General features: G+C 42.5%; 1 protein-coding gene across 2 annotated transcripts in view; it reads right to left on the bottom strand.

Annotated features, from left to right (window-relative positions):
• The window catches only part of SEMA5B (semaphorin 5B), an 834,612-nt gene that overhangs the window by 399,783 nt on the left and 410,997 nt on the right, over nt 1-23,832 (bottom strand). For both annotated transcript variants that reach the window (XM_085647318.1, XM_085647319.1), the window contains one exon: nt 23,729-23,828. In XM_085647318.1, the coding sequence (XP_085503444.1) occupies nt 23,729-23,828 (100 nt within the window). The remainder of the gene's footprint in view (nt 1-23,728; nt 23,829-23,832) is intronic.

The following is a 23,832-nucleotide window of genomic DNA, read 5'->3' as shown; positions in this document are numbered from 1 at the left end:
AACTTTTTACGGTGGATCCTATTATTCACTACTCTTTCGAGATCGGCCCCCATTGCATTTAGTACCTCACTGTCTTGTTACTTGCATTTTAGGGGGAAATGTTACGTAATTGTGTATCCATTTTAATCGCTCGTCGATGTATTTCGTCCATGTATTTAATAACTTTTAATTATGAATTGTTTGCACTTGCACTTTTATCGTCACAGACCGAAATAAAGTTTATGATGAAGTCCTTACAGTGACTTGCCTTACAGAAAGCGCTGGACTGAGGAACTATTAATATTTACTATTCCAACTCCAGTCTGTGCAAAAGTAGGGAAAGCGTTGGACTTTAAAGTCACCCAAGACATGTCGTTGTAATTTATATATGTGTTTGTGTATATATATATAAGTAGACTGAGGACTGATAAAGAATACACTCTGATTATGAAGATATATTTTAGCTGTGCAACAAGTATACATGAATAATTAAGGAACTTATACTTAGAAAACGGAGACTCTACTAATGGGAGAACTTTTTCCAAAATACAAGGCAAGAAGTGAGATTAGCTACTTAACTGAGCCCTGAAGAAGCGCAGTGTGCGCGAAACACGTGTTGGCTTTACTGTGATACTTGTATGTAAATCTGAACACAAAGGAAAAAGAAGGCATCACTGTGATTCTTATATGTAAATCTCTACAAAGAAAAGAAGAATAAACATCAGAAGATGAATACATAAGAAGACTCATATATTGTTTCTTTGCTTGTAATATGAAACTATCTCAGATTTGTTTGTGTTGAATATATATATACACACATATATATATATATATATATATATATATATATATATATATATATATATATATGTGTGTGTGTGTGTGTGTGTGCAATATGCATACATGTATACACCCTTGAGCACATATAGAAGTATTTATCTATAGTGAAATCATTATACATATGAGACATATGGGTCTATACTTTGTATAGAGATGGCACTGTCATCTGTATGTACTTGTGAACATGTCCACATATATGTATGAAGGCATGTTTTTTATGCCTATATATATATTGATTTTAAAAAAATAAAACTAAACATAACTTCCCAATATACATTTAATATACATTGCACCCTTCAGTATCTCATTGCACGTAGAAAATATACAGTAGTAGCAATACTTTATAAAACACATTGCAAAATATTAAAAAGCACATTAGAAATCTGCTACTTATACATGCAGATGAGTGTCCGCCTATAGGTTTCTGCTCCTTTTTAGGTTATTTTAGGATAATACATATACATCATATTAGAGTATGCAAATATGATTAGAGGGAAAAGTAACTATAATTGAAGTGTATAACAATATATTTTGATGTATAAATTATTTTAATAAATAAAAAATATATTAAAAAAAATATTAAAAAGTCTACGTATACAGTCTATGTATACGCACAACATACATGGGTATGTCTGAACATATAACTATTATTACCTGCATGTACCTATGGACTGGATGCAGATATAGAGGGATTTATTCCTTGTATATCAATATTAATAAGTATAATGCATGTATATGTGTGTGTATGTTTAATAGAATAGTATACCCATACTTAGATCAAGATGTGTGGGTATGTCTGTATACACATATATGTATTTTGTTTTAGTTCTAGCAAAAAACTGAAAAAAATGAATGTATATATAAGAATAAATCTCTGTATTTGGCATTACATTTATATGTCAAAGTACTTAAATACATCTTATTTACATAACATATAGGTGGAGGATTGCGTATATATGACTTTATGCTTCTCTCTGTGAAAAACGCCTATGTCACAGTATGTAAATCTGATTATAAGCAAGGTAGCACTAAGAGCATTACAATATAAAAGGCTATCTAACATACATTTGTTTCTTTTCATATATATATGTGGGTATTCGTGTATACACGTGTATGTGTGAGTGTGTGTTTGTGTGTGTGTTTCTGCATATACAGTGCATGTATTCTTAGACATAATAAATATACTTGTCAAGGTATGGTGAGGAGGTTATTGTTATTCATGTGTCCTTGTACATGGTACTATGGTTTCAGATTTAAGCACATACATTAATATAAGGGGATTCAAGGAGTGGGAAAGCTCTCTTTATATACTTAGCCTTTCAGTCATTTGTTAAAAAAATGACAAAAACATTTCTATTCCCTTCAACATTTATCCCATCCCTCCACTCATCCCAAACGTTTTTGACTACTGTGAACTCCCAAACATCATTTTAGCCAATTCACCCAACTAACAGTTCCAATAGAAATGTATAACTTCCCTTCTCTAATCCACGTGAATGACTTTATCCCTACTCGTAATACTACTAACACACAAGGATTTCAAAACATAAACTTAAAAAACTTACCACAGCTAATCAAAAGGAAGCACGTATTCATAATTTATTAACCATTTAACTCTAATCTTGGGTTCCAAAGCAGTGTGCTACTCGCCACAAAACACTTAAAACCTTGTTATAGGTAGCAAGTGCTATATACATTTACAATAAGTGACAAAACTACAGAGGAATAAATCCCCAAGTTGGTTCTAGAAATATATATGTACAAACAAATGTTTTCTTTGAGGTACATGAGATGAGTCACCTACAGAAATTACAGAGGTAGTGCTGGTTCGGCTGTTCTAAGAATTATTTACCTCAATCCCACAAGCTACTGCTGAACAGAAAGAAAGAAGAAATGTGCCTGCTAAAGAATGTTAAATTGTTTCCAATATATAGGAACAAACCATGACTTCTACAGACATAGCTTTAAACAACAAAATTAAAAAGTAGAAAGAAAAGGTTTACCCATAAGGAATCCCTTAAATTCAAAATTGCAGGGCCTGATGTCTATAGAAACTCCTTGGATGGAGAAATTTGCAAAGTCGCTAGAAAATTAAGCTCAAAACCCTTGTACGTGTGTTCCACGTGCTCTAATCTTGTGCAACATGTCTTATTATAAATGTAATCTATTACTTTCAAATAGGACAAGGACTGTACATACAATATGAAATTGCATTGCTGACCATTTGTTTTATTAATTATCATTACGCTGGTATAATGTTTTGAATAATACACAGACAAAATAGGTGGTTCCTAGGTATGTATGTTCACCACTCAGATAGTCTTAGGGGAAGGGGTTCAATTAATTTCCAATTAAAAAAGATTATTACAGTTGAGAAAAAAATGGAAGGTGACGGCAAAGGAGCTCAATAAAAAACAGACCATAATTCTTTTAATTGCTTTGCTACTCCAACAGAGTTGGTTGAATCAGCGAAAAGCCAAATAGTGACACTATCACATTTTATTAGATTGATAGTAGAGATTACCAAAATTATACCCTCGTAAAATTCTCAACAATGTGAAGGCTTGACGGATAGGATTTGGCTACCAAGTATGATGAATACTAACATACAGGTCCAACCTGATAAGATGGGCCTTTTGTTCAGCTAATTTCCTGTTAAGCAGGAACATGCTTGGACTCCAGGGCATACACCATTTAATTGATAAGATGAAAGAAATTAAGGCAGCTATTGTATGCCTCCAATAGACTTTGGGGAGGGAACATTTTACTCTGAAAAATATTATTCTTTTTTTGCTGCTGTGCGACTCGTTTCCTCTGGTAATTCTAGAGAGCGTTTGGCAATATTGTTAAGCAATGAAAAATGTACCCTTATCTAATATGAATTTAAGCTGGCTAAGTATTTAAGGGATCACGGGTAAGGTTATTAAATTATTAATGCAAATGCCCTCAAGGAAATGTTACTGCTCAGTATGTATATTCCACTGGGAACTGAACAGGACTATGTAATGAAGAAAATTATGGCATTTGTAGAAGATATCTATTCACAGAGTCGGTTTCCTAATTTAACAGTTGTGGGTGATTTTAATGTCAAAATTACAGTACAGGTTGCAAACATCATATCAAAGTTCAATTTGCACAGTTCAATACCTTCTTTACCCGCCCGGTCCATCCCGGCTGAGTGCCGTTGCTTGGAGAGCATGGCTAAGCTTGCCTAGGTTGTCACTTCCGGTCAGGGAGGCTTGACTTCCCACCCGATCCACCTCAAAAGACAGATGGGCACGAGACCGCGCAGCTGATGCGTGACGCGTAACGTGACCGCGTCGCAGGCACGCCAAAGGCAAGCCCGTCTGCACCAGTCCGCACCCGACCGGGCCCGGGGTCAGAACCCCTGGTCCTGTGGGGTCACAAGGGAATATTGGGTACTCAGCAGAGGAACTACGAAGACTATCGAAATCGATCGACATACTATGCAAACATACCATAAATGTAGATAGCGAGGAAGCGAAATGCAATCACTGTAACATGACCGTAACATTTAAAACGAATCATAACAAGGAGGAGAAGCTACACCTAGCATTACTAAACTGTAGGTCACTAGCTAAACATAAATATGAGATCCATGACCTTCTAAGAGAACAAGCACTGGATGCTCTTTTCTTGACCAAGACTTGGCTCAGTGAGTGCTCCACCCCAGGTGCTCTGGACGCAATCCCCGATGGATATATGATAGAAAGGCAGAACTGTGATGGTTCAAGAGGTAGCGGTATTGCTATAATCTACACGTCCACACCGAAGTGTAAGATAATAAAAGCGGATTTAGAAGACAGTGAGGTTTTCTTATTTACCCTAGCAGCAACGGAAGATAATACCATAGCTGGCCTTCTAATTTACTGCCCGCCAGGTCCACCATCGAAATTTATTACGAGCCTGGAAAAAATGGTAGTACACCCAGTTCTCCGACACAAAAACGTTTTGGTACTGGGTGATCTGAATATACATTTCGATAATAATCAGAACCAAGATGCTAATACTATATGTAAGGACCTATTGACTTAACTTAGCACAGAAAGTAGAGACACCAACGCACCAAGGGGGACACATTCTGGATCCCATTTTTTTCAAATATCATGGAGATAGAGGTTGACACACCTTGGCCATTCCCTGATCAGACCACTATCTTATCCAGTTTACAGTACCCTCCCACAGAAAGAGGCAAGAACAACAGACCAAGGAGATTACCACTAGGAAATAGAATAATTTCAACCCAACTTCCTTCACCCAGGCGCTGTTGGGAAAAAAGTCTACTCTACATATAGACATTAATCTAGCCAATACTAACCTGGAAACTTGGATTATAGAGGCACTAGATAGGACAGCACCTTGGAGCACCAGAATCCCTAAGAGACAAAAGGAAACGGCACCTTAATTCAATGATGAACTGAAAATGGCCAAGAAAAAATGTAAAACGCTCGAGCGTATGGAGGAAGGAGTATTGCAGTAGGGCCAAAGAAAATTACAAAAAGGAACTAAAACAACACCATGCACTAGTCAAGGAATCCAGAAGTATTTTCCATACTGAAAGAATTGAAGGGGCCAGCAACTCCTCCACAGAAATGTTCACCATACTTAAGTCTCTCAGAACACATGTAACTAGAGACGACTATCGCCTCTACTGAGAGCTGCAACAAGGTAGCAGAATTCTTAGCGAATAAAGTGACTAAGATATACGACACCTTACCGGTAGAAGCACAGCAGGGTATAGGCCTGACATACGGAAGCCAGACAAATTTTGCAGGGGTGACGCTGGATACCTTTGAGATTCTGGAAATAGATGAACTTACAGCTTTAGCAAAAGGAATCAAATCCGGCTCCCCTCTGGATCCAGCCCGACCTAAGATCTTATCCAACGCTCCTTCCAAACTGGCATTGACCCCACAAAATGGAAGCAGGCCATTGTCAAGCCACTAAAAAAGAAACCATCATTAGATCAAACTATATTAGAAAATCTCCGCCCTATCTCACTACTGCCATTCGTGGCTAAGATTGCAGAGAAGGTTACAAACAAACAGTTGGTAGAGCATATAAATAGGAATGACCTTTTGCATCCCTCCCAATCAGGTTTCAGGTGTGCTCACTCCACTGAGTCAGCGCTACTCATGGCCTCTGAAACTCTGAGAAAATATGCAGACGAAGGACAAACAGCCGCACTGATCCTGTTAGATCTCAGTGCGGCGTTTGATACCGTCTCCCACAAACTGCTCCTCCACAGGCTAGAGACGTGTGGCATCAAACATAGTGCTCTGAACTGATTAGCATCGTTCCTCTCTTCACGGAGCTTCCAGGTTACACAACAAACATATCGATCCAAAAGTATTCCCCTGTCCCAGGGGGTACCACAGGGCTCAATCCTGAGCCCCACTCTCTTCAATATTTACGTGAGACCACTAGCAGAGAGAGTGGTGAAACATGAGGTGTCGATTGTCTCTTACGCAGATGACACGCAGCTTATTGTTTTGCTATCACAGAACAAGGACCAGGCAGCTGTGCGTTTCTCTGAATGTTTAAAAGAAGTAGCACACTGGATGTCAAATCAGTGCCTCAAACTAAATGACAATAAAACGGAGGTACTGATTGTAGGCAAGATGCCATCCATATGGTCCACTGCGTGGTGGCCTGATTCACTAGGCCAAATACCCACCCCAAAAGCAGAAGTAAAGAACCTCGGGGTATGGTTCGACTCAGAATTGACATTTGAGAGCCAAATCGGGAAGGTAGCGGGAAAATGTTACGGCGCCATGAAAATTCTGCAGAAAGTCCTGGATCTCCTACCATCTAATGCCAGGAAGACCACTGTACATTCAGGAATAACCTCCCAACTGGACTATGGGAATGTACTATATCTGGAGCCACAAAGAAGGATCTGGCCAACTTGCAGAGGGTACAGAATGCGGCAGCTCATCTGGTACTCGGCCTGCCAAGAAGATCCAACGCTAAGAAAACCCCGACAGCTCTCCATTGGTTGCCAGTGGAAAAGAGAGTCGTGTTTAAGGCGATGTGCCAATGTCACCGAATTCTACTAAAGAAAGGCCCAAGATATCTGCAACCTCTAATCACCAAATACATACCAGGGCGCAGCTTTAGATCACTGGACAAGGACCTGGTGACTGTACCGAGAATTTTCAGAGCTAGAATGGGTGAACACTCATTTAGGTACCGCGCCGCAAAAATATGGAATAGCCTACCTATGAACTTAAGAAGAGAACCATGCGAAAATAAATTTCGTAAGCAACTAAAGACCTGGCTATTTGTGCAACCGCTTCAAGGATAAGTCACGGTTGGCCTTACATCACGGCCGAACGTGCAGTTAGCAACCGCTTCTCCTGGAGTTCTCTCGAAGCGCGGATACACACCGGTGGTGTAACCAGGCGCTGGACAAATGAATAAAATAAATAAATAAATACATACTGATCAAAACCTGTTGTGGAATCTTCCACATGCTGCAGGTTTTAATTTAAGGGGCAAATACTGGCCCCAGCCTTGTAAGTATGCACTTTTTCTTTTTAAACAGCAGGTTATGTAGGGAGGTTCCAGTAATCTCGACATGTGTAAACAAATCTACTTCCAATACTACAAGTTACCTCTTGGTCAATTACGTTTTTTTCCAAAAAAGCAAAATGTGAAAATTTTGCAAACATACCTTAGAAATCATTGTATTGTATATTTTCACTGTGCATAGAAAATCATGTCCAGGAAGACTGGTGAGGTTCTGTGGAGTAACAGAAGTTGATCTGAGGACTCAAAGTTAGGGAATTGAGATGTACTCCAAAAGCCTTGGTTCATATCAATCATTTAGTAAATCCAATTATCACTAAAACCATAAACAGTGGCTCAGATAAGATAAAATAAGTTGGAGAGTATATTAGATCATTAAAAAAGTTAGTAACTATAAGTCATCAAAAATCAAAAGGAAATGTAAAATCTATTGGTCATCTATCCCTATAACTATCAAAAATTTTAAAATGTAACTTAACTTCATAACAAAGTTGTAAACTTTAGTTCTAGTGAAATTAATTTTAACATGAGGTGAGAGTTAATATAAGAAATGTTAAATATAAATAAGGCTTCCAGTTTTCCGTTTTTACAGATTTTTACAGATAACCACAGACAGAAAACAATGTCATTTCCGTCTGTACTTATTTTTGAAAGAGAATAAATAGAGAAAATCGGACTTCTTTTAAGTGACTATCCGTGCTGTCTTTCATGAATTATAGCCCCTGAGCAGATGGACAGCACTGGAAATTAAAAAACAAGATGGGGAGAGGAGTTGGGCTAGGGCGGTCGACCTCGAATCTGGGGAACCGGGTTTGAGTCTCGGCAATGACGCTGAACATCCTGTGATTCTGGGCAAATCACTTAATCTCCCCGTGCCTATCAAAAAAGCATCCTCATGTAACGTAACTGGTGCTATGTAAAGCGCTCTGATACCTGATTGGATTTGGGTCAAGTTCGTGCTATATAAAACTCTGCAAAAAAAAAAAAAAAAAAAGATGACATTTCTTTAACCACTTCGCCGCGGCAGGAATTCCGCCGCGGCGCTGGGGGGGGGGTTTGGGGGCAGCGCGGTGGCGCTGTGCTCGTGACGGAACCACTCCGTCACGAGCCACGGTTGAGCTGTGCTCATGACAGAGTGGTTCCGTCATGTCTCCGCCCACTGCGCTAATCGCCCGCACAGGCGGGGAATTAGCGCCGCGTGGGCAGAGCGGCCGCCAACGGCCACAGCATGACGGAACCACTCCGTCATGAGCACAGCGCAACCGTGGCTCATGACGGAGTGGTTCCGTCATGAGCGGGGAAGGGGTTAACTAATGGCATATGTCAACATACATTTGTGGATTAATGTTATATTTACCAGTGGATGTAATATTTGGCAGCTTACATAGCTAAAAAATGGCAGACATCAAAGTATGACTGCCTGTCTATCAGTTAAATATGGAAAAATACAGTTTTACAACTTCATTTGTCTGCAAAACACAAAATAAATATGGATAAATATAATTAAAATGGCCCAAAATTAAATATGGATGAATCCAGAAGCAAACGTACCGTAAACTGAGAGCCCTAAATATGAAACACAGGCAGACATGTCAGAACTGCCTCGCCAAGCCCCAGTGAAACCTCTGTGGGGTAATAGAAGTTGATCTGAGCGTTAAAAATTAGGGAATTTAGATGTACTCCAAAAGGCTAGGTTCATGTCAATCATTTAGTAAATCCAACTAGCACTAAAACCATAAACAGATTAAATAATTTGGAGGTGCTCTCCTTGATATGCGACACCAATGAAATCTACCATAGGGTTACAGCTTTCCTCCGGAGATGACTGTATGAGATCAAAAAACCATTTCCAGACTATCCTACATTTAAAAATGGGCAAAAAAAATAACATTGCCCCTCCAAGTCCTCCAATGGCTCATAATTGTCGGGCGTCTCCTTAAACCTGATCTACATTGTGCAATGAGCAAAGAATGGCGCAGGGCCCGCTTTTGCTGCAATACAGGCTTCAAACCTACCAACAGAAAGTTACATAAGATGAGAATCTGGCTTTCCTCATAATCAGGCCCAAAGTGTGCAACAATGTGTACGGGTCTTACAGCATCCAGGAGTCACACAAGTGAGACCAACATGCTTTACACATGTAAAACACAATTCAACGCAATGCATTTTTTGCACAAAGCATTAAGAAATCTTTGACTTTGATACATCTGTATACAATAGGACAGGTAAAAAACGGTGACCTGCTGCCTAATCTTTGGAGGGATGCTGAGGGTATGCATTTCATAGTCGTGAAAAAGCCCAACCCGCATTGCAGTAGCACCTTGGAAAGTATCTCACAGGCAGAAGATTCAGTGAGTAGACATCCAGGAGAAATGCCTCTTGTTCCAAGATGTCAGCAGAATCATTCACATCAAAGGCATCAGCTTGGCATATTTGAAACATGGTGTGCTGCAACAAAAGGCATGGCCTTCACATAGATAGAGGTAAGTACCACTGTAATACATGCTGCAATAGTGGCATTAAAGCACTCACTAAGCAAAAATATAAAGTCAGAAATCTGAAAGAATGGTGGCAATTATCTTTCAACCAAGTTGTTAAACTACTCATCACAAGACCAATGATCCAAGGCTTATGTTCATAATACAGCGAGAGAAGCATTTAAGACTCCCTCATAGATGAGCCATATTTAGGCCTCAGCTACAAAAGGAAATCTCAATACTTACAGTGGGTTTTGGGTTATCAGATTGCTTATCAGTGGTTGGCTTTCTTACTTATCTTGTTTGCTTGCTTCTTTTAATACAATGTCTTTCTCTAGTTTATCCCTTCCCTGGAGCACTGCCTCTTTTTCATCTTTTAATTGGATAATTTTTTAAAGCGGGAAATATTGGCTTTGCTAATGCTTGTTGTGAAAAGTCAGCAACTCAACAGGACATTTGTTTGAAGAGAGAGGAGGAAGGAAACATGCAGGTATTATTCAATGGGAATTAAGGGATCACCAAAGTGAAAAAGGTTAAGGAATATGCACCTCACGGTCTGAGGCCATAACTTAAGGATAAAGCAACTGGCTCTTAGAATATGAACTTGAGAAGTCAAAAACATCCTATTTTAGAGAGTGATAATAAAGCTGAATGTCTAACCAAGTGCTGCATATTGACACTACTTCAATGTAATGCTGGCAGACAAACATACCTAAATGAGCTCAATTACACATAATAAAAAAAGCTACCAGTTTTATCTGTTTACTGACCCACAATCCAAGGTCAGCCTGAGACAGAAAATAGGGCCAGGCGTCAAAATAAAAATGCCCCCGCCCCCCAACTTTGCAAATCAGATTGCTAAAAAAGTGTCCCACATTTGCAGTTCCTCCACTGTTTGGAACCTGTAAAGATCTACTGTACAGGTGTTTTAGAAGGTATGGGAGATTGCATGCCTTTGTGCGTGCTACAGGGAGTGTTTGTGGTAATACCTGGAAATTCAACAGTAAAAACTGGCCCACGGGACTATAAAACAGGCCCACAAGCAGGCAAAACACGGGCCGCACACTGACCTGTCAGACCAGTCCTTCTGGTGCTGCCTGACTGCCCTATAGTCCAGTCAAACCTGCCATGATATACCTTTGAATCTCAATATGTTTCAGCAGCATTTGGTTTTGTAAATTGTTGCTATGCTAGGAAATCTCATGGATTATATACTCGTTTAAATGGAAGCAGAGCGAACACAAGTACATATTTAAAATGTTAATCTTTACCAGTGTTACATCCCTGAAAGAGTGGCTCTGATAAGGGTGCAGCCCGTCCCCTGCCAAAGAGGCGGGGCGGGCCAGAGGAGGGAGTTGGGAAGGGGTCAGGGGAAAAAATATTAAAAAATGTAAACTTACCTGATCGCCGCCACCTCCGCCGTCCACTCCATTCTGCTTCTGCAACAGGCTCCCAGACTGCACTGCGGCCAATCATGATACGGCAGGAAAGCAGCGTCAGGATTGGCCTGAGCACTATGACTTTGCACTCCCAGGCAGACTGGGAGCCTGTGCCTGCTTTCTTCAGCCTCAGCAACGCAGCTGGGGCTGGAGAAAGCTTCACTGCACATGAGATGTTTGGCCGGCCTGAAATGCCTCGTGCGCAGTGAAGGGGCACTACCCCTCCCCCACCACAGTGTCATCCCCCTGGACCCACCCACAAGATTTTGTCAGCGTCCTGAGGGCAGGTCCAAGGGGATTAAAATAAAACAATAATAAAACAGGTTAGAAACCCGTTTTGTTATCATTTTATTTGCAGGTGGTCGCAGGGGGGCGGTGCTCCTCCGCCATAATGGAGGGGCCACCGCTGCTCCGATATATATTCCTTATTTGACCACGTGGGTGCCGCCATTTTAACAGGCGTGACTTCCTATATGCAGCCACATGAATTTCAAGCCGGGAAGGAGCTTATGATTCACTTTCTCTGTGACGACGCAATGCGCATCTTGAAGAATCTCTTCTCTCACGGGGACCTCCTCTAACATTCATGCTATTCAATCTGTAAAATGTTCAGAGATTGCGGGGGCACTGCATACTTTTCTTATTCGTTCCTTAAATATGTACTAATGTGTAAAACAGTGCATTCATAATCCCTCTGCAATGCACTAAATGGAATCCCTAAACTCTTTTCCAAAAATGATCCTGCGCTCTTGATGAGCTCTGTGAATTTGGTCTGGTTGTTGGGGGAGAGCTGGGACGCTCTGGCAAGCAAGCCTTGTTTCCTGCAAGCCTCTTTCTGCTATTAATCACTAGCAGGCGCCATGTTCCTATGGTCAACTGCCTTTTGTGACCCCATCAAACTCTTGTCTGTTATATCAAGGTCAGCAATCCCAGGGGATTCAACTTGTGTGCAGTCTGTCGGCTTTCCCAGGTCATTATCACTATTGATCCCACTAAAGAGGCTGGGCAATGTGACAGGTTTGCAGAGCGTGGCGCTTTTCGGTTATTTTTTACTCTCTTTTCAGCAATTTTCAATTGTTTTCTTCTTTTTCTAACCCCATAATCCCAACTGCTTTCATCGTACAGGTGCAGGACAGCATTCGCGTTTGAGCCCAGAGCCCCATAAGTCATTTATAGTACATAACAGATGTTCTATTCCAATTGGCTCCCAAGACCCTTCTGTCCAACACAACTATAATTAGTCACAAAAAACGCACATCTGAAGGAAAAACGTACTGTGGGTGTTACTGGAACACCATGACCTTCACTATCAGCCAAAGCTTCAAGCATTTCACTGCCTCCCTTGACATCGGTTTTGTAAGTCGTTTCAATCAGTTTGGGATACAAGGGGGTGTTCTCAAACCTACCTAAAAATGTTGCACAAAACATTTTAGTTCTATGGACTGAACAGAACACATTCAGACTTTTTTTTATTTCTTTTTAAGTTTGGCTTGAAAATGTAGCTGGCTGCAAGAGCTATTGTTACCAATTAATTAAAATGTACATAGAGTGGGCTTTTGCTCCACTCAGGGGACTGCTGCTCTCTTACATTATGGTATTGGCTGTTCGGTGCATCAGTCCACCTCCCACGGAGGGGCCGGCATTGGAATGCATAAAGGACTATTTTAAATCACAAAAATACACTGAATCATCTCATTAAATTCTTTGACTCATAGATACTTTGTGTACAGAAAGCAATCGTTTTGTTTTTCATTGCAGCAGGTTTTCTTTAACATTTTAGGAGTCAAAATGCAAGCCAGAATTAAGGGTTTTGCCAATGCTTGTTTATTCTGTGAGGCCTTTCACAGGGTGGATCGGTTCCCAAAGGACAGAGTATCTCGGTACACGTTTTGTGTTTTGATCGGATTTTCATTCGTCAGGCAAAAATCTTTAAATGGGAATGTTCACTTCATTATTTTATATTAGAAATTCAAGAAAAAAAGAAATACCAAGCTCACCATAGATATAGGATTAGCGAAAAAGATATTGAACGCCTTTTGACCTTTATCTAAATTAAAGGTAGTGAACTCACAAAAAGAATCCACATTCTTTTGAAAACAAATACAAATTTATTGAAAGGCATGAGCCTCCAGTATGTAAAGAAGCTGGTATGGTATGCTTACTCATAAATAGCTGTAATTAGATGGAAGAATTTAGAGGGGTCCCATAAAACAGAAAGTAGCAATTTCAACCCCTAGCATCACTCCAAATAACGCCTCTGTTGCTCTCTCTCTCTCTCTCTCTCTCTCTCTCTCTCTCCCTCTCTCTCTCTCTCTCTCTCTCCCCCCCCCCCCCCTCGTGGAGACAATAAACATGGCCCAATACTACTTGTCATTTAGAGCAACTGCACTGATGAATGCACATGCATACGTTATTACCACAGTACAGTGAATCTGACATGAGAACAACACTGGTTACTTCCTCACAGATTGCATGTTACAATTATTGTACAGAAGATAAACAACTCTCTAAATAGTTAAGACACCTCTTCCATGTAATTTTACCTTGCTACACAAATGGAACCCTGGCATCTTGGTTTGGGTTAAATACCATTAAAACATATATACAGGAAAATATCCCATAGCATAAATTACACCTGCAGAAACTCAGACTGTGATATGTTACTTCCTCCCATTGTAAGGGTGGGGAGGGACAGCATTTGCATACATACTATAGGTTGCATGTTTGTGGTGCTATTATTGCACAAAATTTAGTAGTGTAAAATCCTGTATTTCGCAGGGATGCTTGAAAACATGCAGAAATAATGGGTCCCTGGAAAATAAGGGTTTCATCATCTTAATGACAACCCTTCAAAACATTCTGCAGAGCTTTTCCATTGTTCAGACCACTAGTATTATGTATCACTGTGTGGGAAGTGCGATAAAATCTTAATTATATGATAAACACAGCAGTCAAAGAATCATGTAGGTCCACTGACTCGGACCATTATTTTTATAAAGATCTATTCATGATAGATCAGCCTTATAGATGTCCCGCAAAAGATCTTTGCGAGGTTAATTTTAATCCATCTGCAGGATTGGATTGATGAGCATTCGGTAATGAGCCCATTCCAGGCGGGATTTAGGAAAAACACGTCCACCATGGATCAGATCTTCCGTCTATCTCTTTTATTCTGGAAGACGGTTACGCTGGAGGGCGGCAGCCTCTACATGGTGTTTGTGGACCTACGCGCCACCTTCGATCTAGTCCCACGCCAGAAATTGTGGTCTGTGCTCTATGAGTTGGGTATACCGCATCATCTTTTGCACATTTTGATGAGGCTCCATGAAGCAAATTTTGCCCGGGTAAGGTGCGGGAAGGATGGAGCCTTGACAACACGGTTCCCCGTTGACAGGGGGGTAAGGCAGAGGTGCGTTCTGGCACCGACCCTGTTCTGCCTCTATGTCAACGGAGTGATCACTCATTTGAATACAGTTCGAAACACTGATGCCCCAAAGCTGGCGGGAAATCGGGTGCCTGCAATTATGTTTGCAGACGACACCCTCCTGCTCTCAAAATCCCCAATGGGGATTCAACGCATACTGGACGGATTTGAGTCCTTTTGCCTTGAGCGGGGATTGGAGATCAATGCACTAAAAACTAAATGTATGATTCTCAATCCACCAGCGACTATTCGCCCCAGTCCAAAAATAGGCACTACAAGACTGGAGTGGGTCCAGATATTTGATTACTTAGGGGTAACTATCACTGAGAGTATGACGTGGCCCCCCCAGCAAACCAAGTCCCAACTGAAATTGGCACAGTTGGCAGGGGGCATTCTAAAGCTTGCTAACAAGTCGACCATAAAGCCAATAGGACCACCACTAAAGATTTATAAAACACAAGCCAGGGGTGCGGTGATGTATGGGGGTGAACTATGGGGTCATGTTTGTAAGTCTGACATTAGCATGACTGAAAATAAATTCCTAAGAAAACTATTGGCCCTACCATCCAGCACCCCACTCCTCCCATTGAGGTTAGATCTGGGTATAAGACCGATCGCCCACGAGCTTGGCATCAAACCCTTAAGGTTTTGGCGTAGGCTCTGGGCAGCTCCTGAGTTATCAAATTACAGGCTGGAATTGGCAGAAATACTATGTATGCCCAAGATATGGAAAATACCCTGACTTATGTATGTTAAGAGCGAATGTGGTAGGTTGGGCATACCTGCCTTATGGGACGACCCTTTGAATGGTTGTAACGCGATCTCTCGCAAACACCTCTCTAGATTGTTTTATGATAGTAAGTTGGATTCTCTCCTCCATAATCAAGAGGTGGGCACTCTCACAGAATCTTTTTTAAAGATTAAACATGTATACAATTTTGAACTTTTTTAGATGACATCTACCTCATTTTAGCCAGGAAACTGTATCTGCAATGGAGATATGGAACCCTACCGCTTAGAGCATTTACGACCAGGTGGTCTACCTCTTCTCCAATGAATTGTCCCGGTTGCAATTGTGATAATGAAAATGAACTTCATGTTTTATTTTTTTGCCCGGCTTGTAGTAAGCCTAGAAGGTATTGGCTCGTACCTTTGTGTAAAAATCTGGGGTTCGCTCATTGCATGAATGCATTTCGAATACTTAAATCAGATGTGACGAGATCTACTGTATTCGCTGTTTCAAAATTCCTGGCTGCTGTGTACTTTAAGCGACGAGTACTACTGAAAACTGCATACATCGTTAATCTGGATGTACAGTTTCTTTTCCACATTTTTAACTGTTTTTAATATTATAACTAGTTTTGGGGTTTATTTTATATATGTTCTTCTTTTATGGCTATTATGCCGAAATAAAGATTTTACAGCAGCAACAGATAAACAAAATCTAAACATTACGATTCCAGCCAGTGTTCATGGTTAGCTTCACCTAGAAGAGAATTATTTTAACAATCTGTCTTGTACATGAAGAATGTGTTTTCAACAAAGCTAAAATTCTGCATTCTTAACGCCTTAATTAAGTGTTGTTCTCTTCTTTTTACTGCAGAAAACCAAGCAAAGTAGCCAGTATTTCCTGTTCAAATTTCAGTAAACAGGAGAAGAAACAAGCATTGGAATAGCCAATAGGTCTCGCCTTTGGGACCTTATAAGTGTTTAGTTATCCAGCACAATATCCTTGGTGCAACAACATCAACTGTTGCATGGCTAAACACTTATAAGGGCCAAAGGCGAGACCTATTGGCTTTGCCAATGCTTGTCCTTTCTGGTGATAAGTTGGTACCGCAAACTTTCAAATGATTAATAAAAACCTCCTTCCAATTAACCCACATGAGTAGGAGTTCTCCAGAAGATCGTAAAAAAAATGGGGGGAGGCGAGGTAATATTCTGCATGATAAAAAAAAATATGTTCAATCAGTAAACATCCAACAGTGCAGAAGTAATAGTAATATGTTGAAGAGTAGAAATGCAGAGATCAGTTACAGTAGGTAACGCATGATAATGCAGTAACCTCCCAACAGTGCAGCATCAAGAAAAACGTCAAAAGTAGCAATGGAGAGCTGAATCTTTAATATCAATATTAACAAAGAGTTAGTATTCATTATCTAAGGGTTTTGAAAAACAGCTGTCACGAATCTGCATGAGGCGCGACAGAGCCAAGAACACACAGAGGCGCCTGCAGACGTCTCAGCTGCGAAGGTGCAAGCACTGTTCCAGATCTCGACGCTGGTTTTCCAAGAACACCCAGTTACGTGTCAGCTGTGAAGGAGAGGGTGCTGTACACCACACGAAATGCGGAGCACGCATAGTAAAATAGAGAAACTAGGAAAGGCGACAGAGGGTACAACACGTCGGTTGCCAGGAAACCTCTGAGACACTGATAATAATGCTGAAATGTCAGCATGCCGGCAACAGGATAGCACAAATCCAAACTCCGCGTAGACCTCTTCGGAGCGTTCAGAGTTGAGAATTCCAAGGATGCAGATGGTTGTCTGGGAAACAATCTTGACGCCGACAAACGGTTTCCAATGGAAACACAAGAGCTCTCTGAGGACGATCCACACGCGCGAGGTAAACTAGAACAAGTCCGCGAGTGGTGCGCGCGCGCCACAGCGAGACATCTTTTTTGCATTATTGCGCACGCATCTGTGCATGATAATTGAAAACAGATGTGGCCTCTGCGGCTAACCGCAAGCAATAGGCCATGGGCGGAGCAAAGGCGGGACATGCGCCCGCCTTTGACCAATTGCGTGCTGTCTTTCTTAGAAAGACGCACGCAAAACCCAATAGCTTATGACACAAAAAAAAACACACGCACGAGCGTGTGGTTAGCTTTCAGAAGCCCTTACATAAAGTCTCGCAGGGCAGCGCAGGCACGCTGCTACAGGCTCGACCTAAAAACAACCAGAAAACCGAGGCCCAAATTACATATCCTGCCCCCGCCAATTTTCTGGTACTCAATAGCTACTCTTCGCTATCCATTGAGTCTTCCTCTGAGTTGTCATCCAGAAGTTTAGTGCATAGTGCAACTTAGCCTCCAATAGGTTGCGTTGTATCAGAGTCTCCTCTGCCACCGACCACTCCGAAACATTTCGGGCCCACGATGCATCCTCGGGTGCCCTAATCCCCATCCATGTAATAGTTATCCACCCCCTCACCAGTACCAGGGCTAACTGCAGGAACCGGTAGGTCATATTGTGCCTTTTGAGGCGAGCCAGAAGGCCCAGTAGACAAAACTGCAGTGTGTGTGCACAGGCCATCACCATGGCCCAACCCAGCCTATCCACTACCCTAACACAGAAGTCTCTCACCTTAGCGCAACCCCACGCCAGGTGCATAAAATGGACGTTCATGGTTCTGTAATGAGGACATGCAGATGTGCACTTCAGATAAATTCTGTGCATTCCTGCCGGGGACATAAAAGTACAATGCACGAAATTGAAATGTATTAATTTAAACCAGGCATTACTGAACGCAGACCTCAATAATGCACATATACTGGCCCAGTCCATGTACGAGAAAGAGGTCCCCAGGTTCCCCTCCCATTCCCGCCACATTCTCCTTGTCCCATTAACCATATCAGCCAGCAGCGCCTTATAAAACAATGAGAAAAACTGTCACCTATCCCCCAGAGTCAACAACACACCCAGTACAGTCACACCATCATAATGAAGAAACTGCCCAGGTCCCAATCCGAACTGGGTCCACGCATCTTCAAAGGATATAAATACGTAAAGCAACATGTACTTCTGATTCATAGCACGCAACTTCTGCTTGAACCCCAGAAACTACTTTTCTGCACTTGAAATTTCTTGGTGTAGTCAGGAAAAATGGCAATGGCATGATTGTCAAAGTTGGGAACATTCCTTTCTCTAGCTGCACGTAGGATACAGTCTCTTTCCCTATAATTCAATATTTTAGTAATAATAGAACGAGGGAGGGCCCCAGGAGGCAGGGACGGCACCAGAGCACAAAAAGGTGTCCCCACCACAAAGATCTCTGAGAGACCCGGAGGCCTCAGCTGCTGCCTAATCCACTGTTCCAGAAAGTTTTCTGCTGAAGGACCCTCCACCCGCTCCGGGAAACCCAGGTAACAGAGGTTATATCTGTGAGTGTCTTCAACCCTGACCTCCAGATCCCTTGTGACTGTCACCATCTGCTGCCTAAGAGTGGATACCCCACCCTGAAGCAACTCATTGTTAATCTCAGCAGTCATAACCTTGTTTGCCACTTTAAGCAAATCTGCACGAAGCAAATTCACATCTATGGAAATTGTCTCTAACTTGTGCTCCAATGTCATGTGAGATCCGTATATGGATGCTATTAGTTCAGCGGACAAGGGCTCCTCCTCTTGCTCTGGGGAGGGAGCCCTCAAGTCTGCTCCTCCCTGTCTGACCAACAACTGGGACGGCTGGCAGAGAGTGGCATATTGCATGATGGTGTCGGAGGATGGCGTTTTCGTGTGCTTTTCCTTACCCATAGTAGCTTAATCTCACAGCTGTGCAACACCCCGCAGTTCCAGCGTAGTCCCCCTACAATGCCCAGGGCGTGGAACTGCAGGTCATTCTGTCTGTCCAACACAGCCCAAGGCCACCACCAAGTATCTGCGTACCTAATAAGCTTCAGTGCAGTCCCCAGTTCTCCAGGAACAGCGACAGCACCACTAATACATCAGACAGTTCATGCCAATCCAGTTCCATAGCCCAGCGCCTGTGAATATTAAGTCACCAGGGGATGTCCCACCACTGAAGGGGCCTCCTCTGGGCACTCCTCTCCTGCCACCCTGGCCGGACTCACCTCCGTACACTTGGGCACTTCATAGGTCACCACAGGAAGGCCTCCTATGATATGCACTGGAGATGACCTGCAGCCACGTGCCTCCAAACTCCAGCACCAACTCTGATGCCGCCAGACCACAGGTCAACCCACATGCTCCTCCACACTAGGATCTCCTTAGGGCTGCTGCAGAGCCAAGCTGGCCCGAGGTGCGACTCTTGCCACTCTCCACTCTATCACACAAATCCAGGCAGAAAACTCAGAGTAGGCCATCTCAGGGGTCCACTCTGCATCTCCAGCATCTCTCCAGGCAGATTCCCGCTGCAGGCTCAGACGATCATCAGCACGTGTGCTTATGTCCCCCAGAGCAAATCTATGCCCCTGCACCTTACTAAAACCAATCTGGGACACCCCCCAGCTCAGGAAGGTTGATTTTTGGCATCTCTGCAGCATTCTCGCTGTGCCCCTAAGCTATCAATGGGAAGCAGAGAGGGTCTTGTCTTCCTTGCAGCAGGCGGCCTTCTCCAGCGGTGCCCCGCAGGATTGCCGCCTACTGTAGTAAACACAGGGCCTACTCCCCGCTCCTTGTTGGCCTCCAGTGGAGACCCTTGCTGTCCACCAGGCCTCCCAGGAGTTCTCTACAGCCTGCTGGTCACCACAGTGCAGAGGCCTGCCCTGTCCCTGGGGACCAATCCTTCCTGCTCCGCAAACTGCTGATCCTGCCGATCGTTGCGGAAAAGCAGGCAATAGTCCCCCAGACACCGGGGAGTCTCAAAAGGCCTGTGCTCTCTCCTCTGCCTCAGAGATCTCCCACACCAGTGCCCTTGTTGCACCTCTCGAGCTGTGGCCAGGGATCATCCACGCCCCACAGGCCTAGCTAGGCCGCAACAGAGTGGTAGCCCTCGTCTTCCTCCCAGGAGGGTGCCGTCAACCCACTCCGCAAGCGGTCTGCTCCAGACACCATGACTAGCCAAATTAAAGAGCCTAAGTAATGCTCAGGTGCTCAGGATTTTGCAGAACTATGGATGGTGATCCGAGAGCAGCAGGCACTACGTCCTGTCGGCCATCTTGCCAGACTCCAGCCCCTTGCCCACATAGAGTTGACAGTTTCACACCTAAATTTCTCCTTCTAGTTTTCTTTAATTGATGCCATTGAAGTTTTGGTAGAAGTAGAAAAGTCTGATCATACCACAATAAGGGCCAGGAAAATAAACGTTTTCACAAGCCATGTGAGAGAAATGCCATGGTCAAAATTTAAGAGGTTAAGCTTGGAAAATCTATCCTGGTAAATCTTGATAGCCATATTGGGCCTCATGCAGTTACCATATCTTAATTCCTCAGGAGTCAATAGAAGGTTGTTGAGAGGTTAAAGGTGGAGCAAAGGCTTAGCCCTGTGATGTCATGAATAGTTGTGGTCACTTCTGCAACCCCTAGCATTTGTTTAAATCGATATCCATTAGAAGGTGGAGTGCAGGACCCTCTGCTAATCCTCAGATCCTTCACCAAGCTTATCGTGAAACCATCTACTTGCCTTCAAGCTAGGAGGAAACTGAGAACCTTAAAAGTTACCTACTTGATATTGGCTAACACAAAATACCCTGTGTGAGGATACAGATATCAGAATGCTCTACTAAGACAAGTGACACAAACTACCCTCGATCTTCACTTCTGAAATTTGTCCGAGAACCATGGAACTTTTTTTATGTTTTCCATTTGCAATAGGTCATATTGGTCACATCTCAGAAGTGATCCAAACAGATGCAACAAAACAAAGAGACTGCATCTGTACCAGGGCCAATTTTACATCCCATCTGGATTTTATTGTGTGCATATAATGGATTTTACTATCCATTAATTAACACTCTATTTGTGAATTGGTTTAAAGTAAATTGCTGGAGCTTTGTACAATAAAATTGTAACTGACGATTTTTTTGTCAAGCAAAGCTATTTAATTTTTTTTAATGTACTGTGTAGATATATTCAGTAAAATGGTTTGGTGGATTAATATTCCTCTTGCTCTGATGTGTATTCACCATACAGTGTATTCACCAAATAGGCCAGAGATTAAACCTTAAGCCACTGTTGATTCAGCCTTTCATCCTTAAAAGTGATAACCCTTTCTGTGCTGTAAATATAACAGTAATGGTTGTAACTTATAAGGAGAGATGGGAATGGTGGACTTTCCCCATGAGGCTAAGATCCTTCTTTGCTCTGCACCCTGAATAAATAATGGACTTAATCTGAAATGCATGAGGCTACGAATAAAGGGGCCAAACACAGCCAAATTCTGGAATTCCTGTTTTTGAAGATTGTTAGAGATGCAGGAAAGAGGAACGGGAACTGCGGATTTGTTCTCTATACTGTAAGTATAATGTAGAAAATAAATCAACTTAAGAATTTTGGCGCTGAAGTTAGAACAGCCGGTCTCGTTGACAAACTCCCTTCAAACAAACCGAGGGTGACTGGAAGGCTTCTGGCTACTGACTTTATTTAAAAGGACAACCCCACTTATGCCTTCTGGAACATAGCACGACTCTAGTCCACGTGGCACATTAACACCAACTGGACACATTTATAAAGGAAAGCGGTGCACGATACATTTACTAATGAAAGAGCTACAGAGGACACGTTTTACGCTGAAATAAACAGAAAACTGGAATCTGGAGTTTTTCCTCCATTGAGTTATTTAATCAAGGACAGTAAAGCATATGTACATTTGATGAAGAAGCAAAACAAGCGCGTGTCCAGTCCCCAACGCAGGGAGGGAGCTCTTGTGCAAATATTATTCTTGCAGCCCTGCCAAGCCTGCTGGCTGCCTGCTTTGACGATCGCAGAAGAGTCGCCCGCATTCATTCATGGGTCCGGATAGGGCTTCTGTGTGCCAGGTTCCACCCGTGTCCACGCTCTCCGTCCTGCCTTGAACTTGCCCACCCAATCCGGTGCCAAGCCCAGCAGCTAGTACCACCATGCCAGCACTTACACGGGTCACTGCCGGGCTCAGCGTCATTATAGCTCCTACCGCAATGCATACGTCTCTATGCCACGCATTTGTTTTGGAGGGAAAGTGGGTACATTAAGCGAAAGATATGGTCTGTTTACACTGCGCTGTGCATAACAACTAGAACTGATCTGAACTACTTATATCTGATGAGGAATAATTTAGCACAGAGGTGTCCAACATAGGTCCAGGAGGGACAGGTTTGTGCCACGTTTCTAGGATATTCACACAAGATAGATGTACATACAATTAATTTAAATGGTACGCATTTAAATGGCCGTAGTTATCCTGCAGATATGACATGGAGATGGCTGTTCTGGCAAATGTTTTACACCCTATATTTGGCAGCTACAAGTGTGGGCAGTCTGATTATTGCTTTGCCAGAGAGACCCAGAAATGTCCCACATTAATGTGACTAGTGCGTCTGGTACCTTATCTGAAACTAGCAACGGAGGAATCAGGACTTCATGGACTTCTGACAAGCGACAAAAGGGCATCATTTCCTTTGGCAATGAAAACTTACACTTTGGCTATGAAAATAAACTTCTGAGCCAAAGGCAAGATGCCCTCTAACCTGCATGTTTCATTGTAGTTTCAATGGAAGTTAAGGGTACCCCAATTCCAGCACGTATAATTGATAAAAGATATTTTATTACTAAATCTCTTATTTAAATGAACAGAAAATGTGTCTGCTGCTCAGTCTGGATTATTGTGTCCACCCCCATGACTTCGTTTCAGTTTTGTAGCAATGTAGAGGGCTCCCTGCTAGCCAATGGGGTCAAGCCTTTGGCACACTGCTTCAGGAACAGTGACACATGAACACCTCCAGGGGGCAGCAGATATCACCTCCCATTCTCCCCACTTATCTGTTTCCTGAGACCAAGAAAGTAGAAATGCATTGAGAAAGAGGAAAAATAGAAAGGAAGGAATGATCATGGCACACACAAGGTTAGTCCTTACACGTTGTTTGATTGGCCAACCACACTCAGTGACTGAAGACAATGTCATGAACTTTTCACTAGGAAAGGAAGCCGTTTATCTGCTCAAGGCCTTGAATATCTTATGACAATGAAATTCCATAACCGTGAATAGAGAGCTGAAAAACAACACCATCTGAAGCACCGCTCACCTGCAGGGGAAACATTTACAAAGCGGCAACCCGCTACTAATGAAACAGTGGGAACCTTACCTTGCGCCCACGATGAGCTGGTTCCTGTTGACATCCAGGGCCAGTTGGGAAAAGTCATGTACACCAGGAAATGTGAAGTTTGACACCCAGGGCTTCAGCTCTAC

Source organism: Triturus cristatus, chromosome 3_2 (genome assembly GCF_964204655.1).
Source record: "Triturus cristatus chromosome 3_2, aTriCri1.1, whole genome shotgun sequence".
Lineage (NCBI taxonomy): Eukaryota > Metazoa > Chordata > Amphibia > Caudata > Salamandridae > Triturus > Triturus cristatus.
Note: the sequence above shows the minus strand (reverse complement) of the source record. Positions and strands in the feature narration are given on the sequence as shown.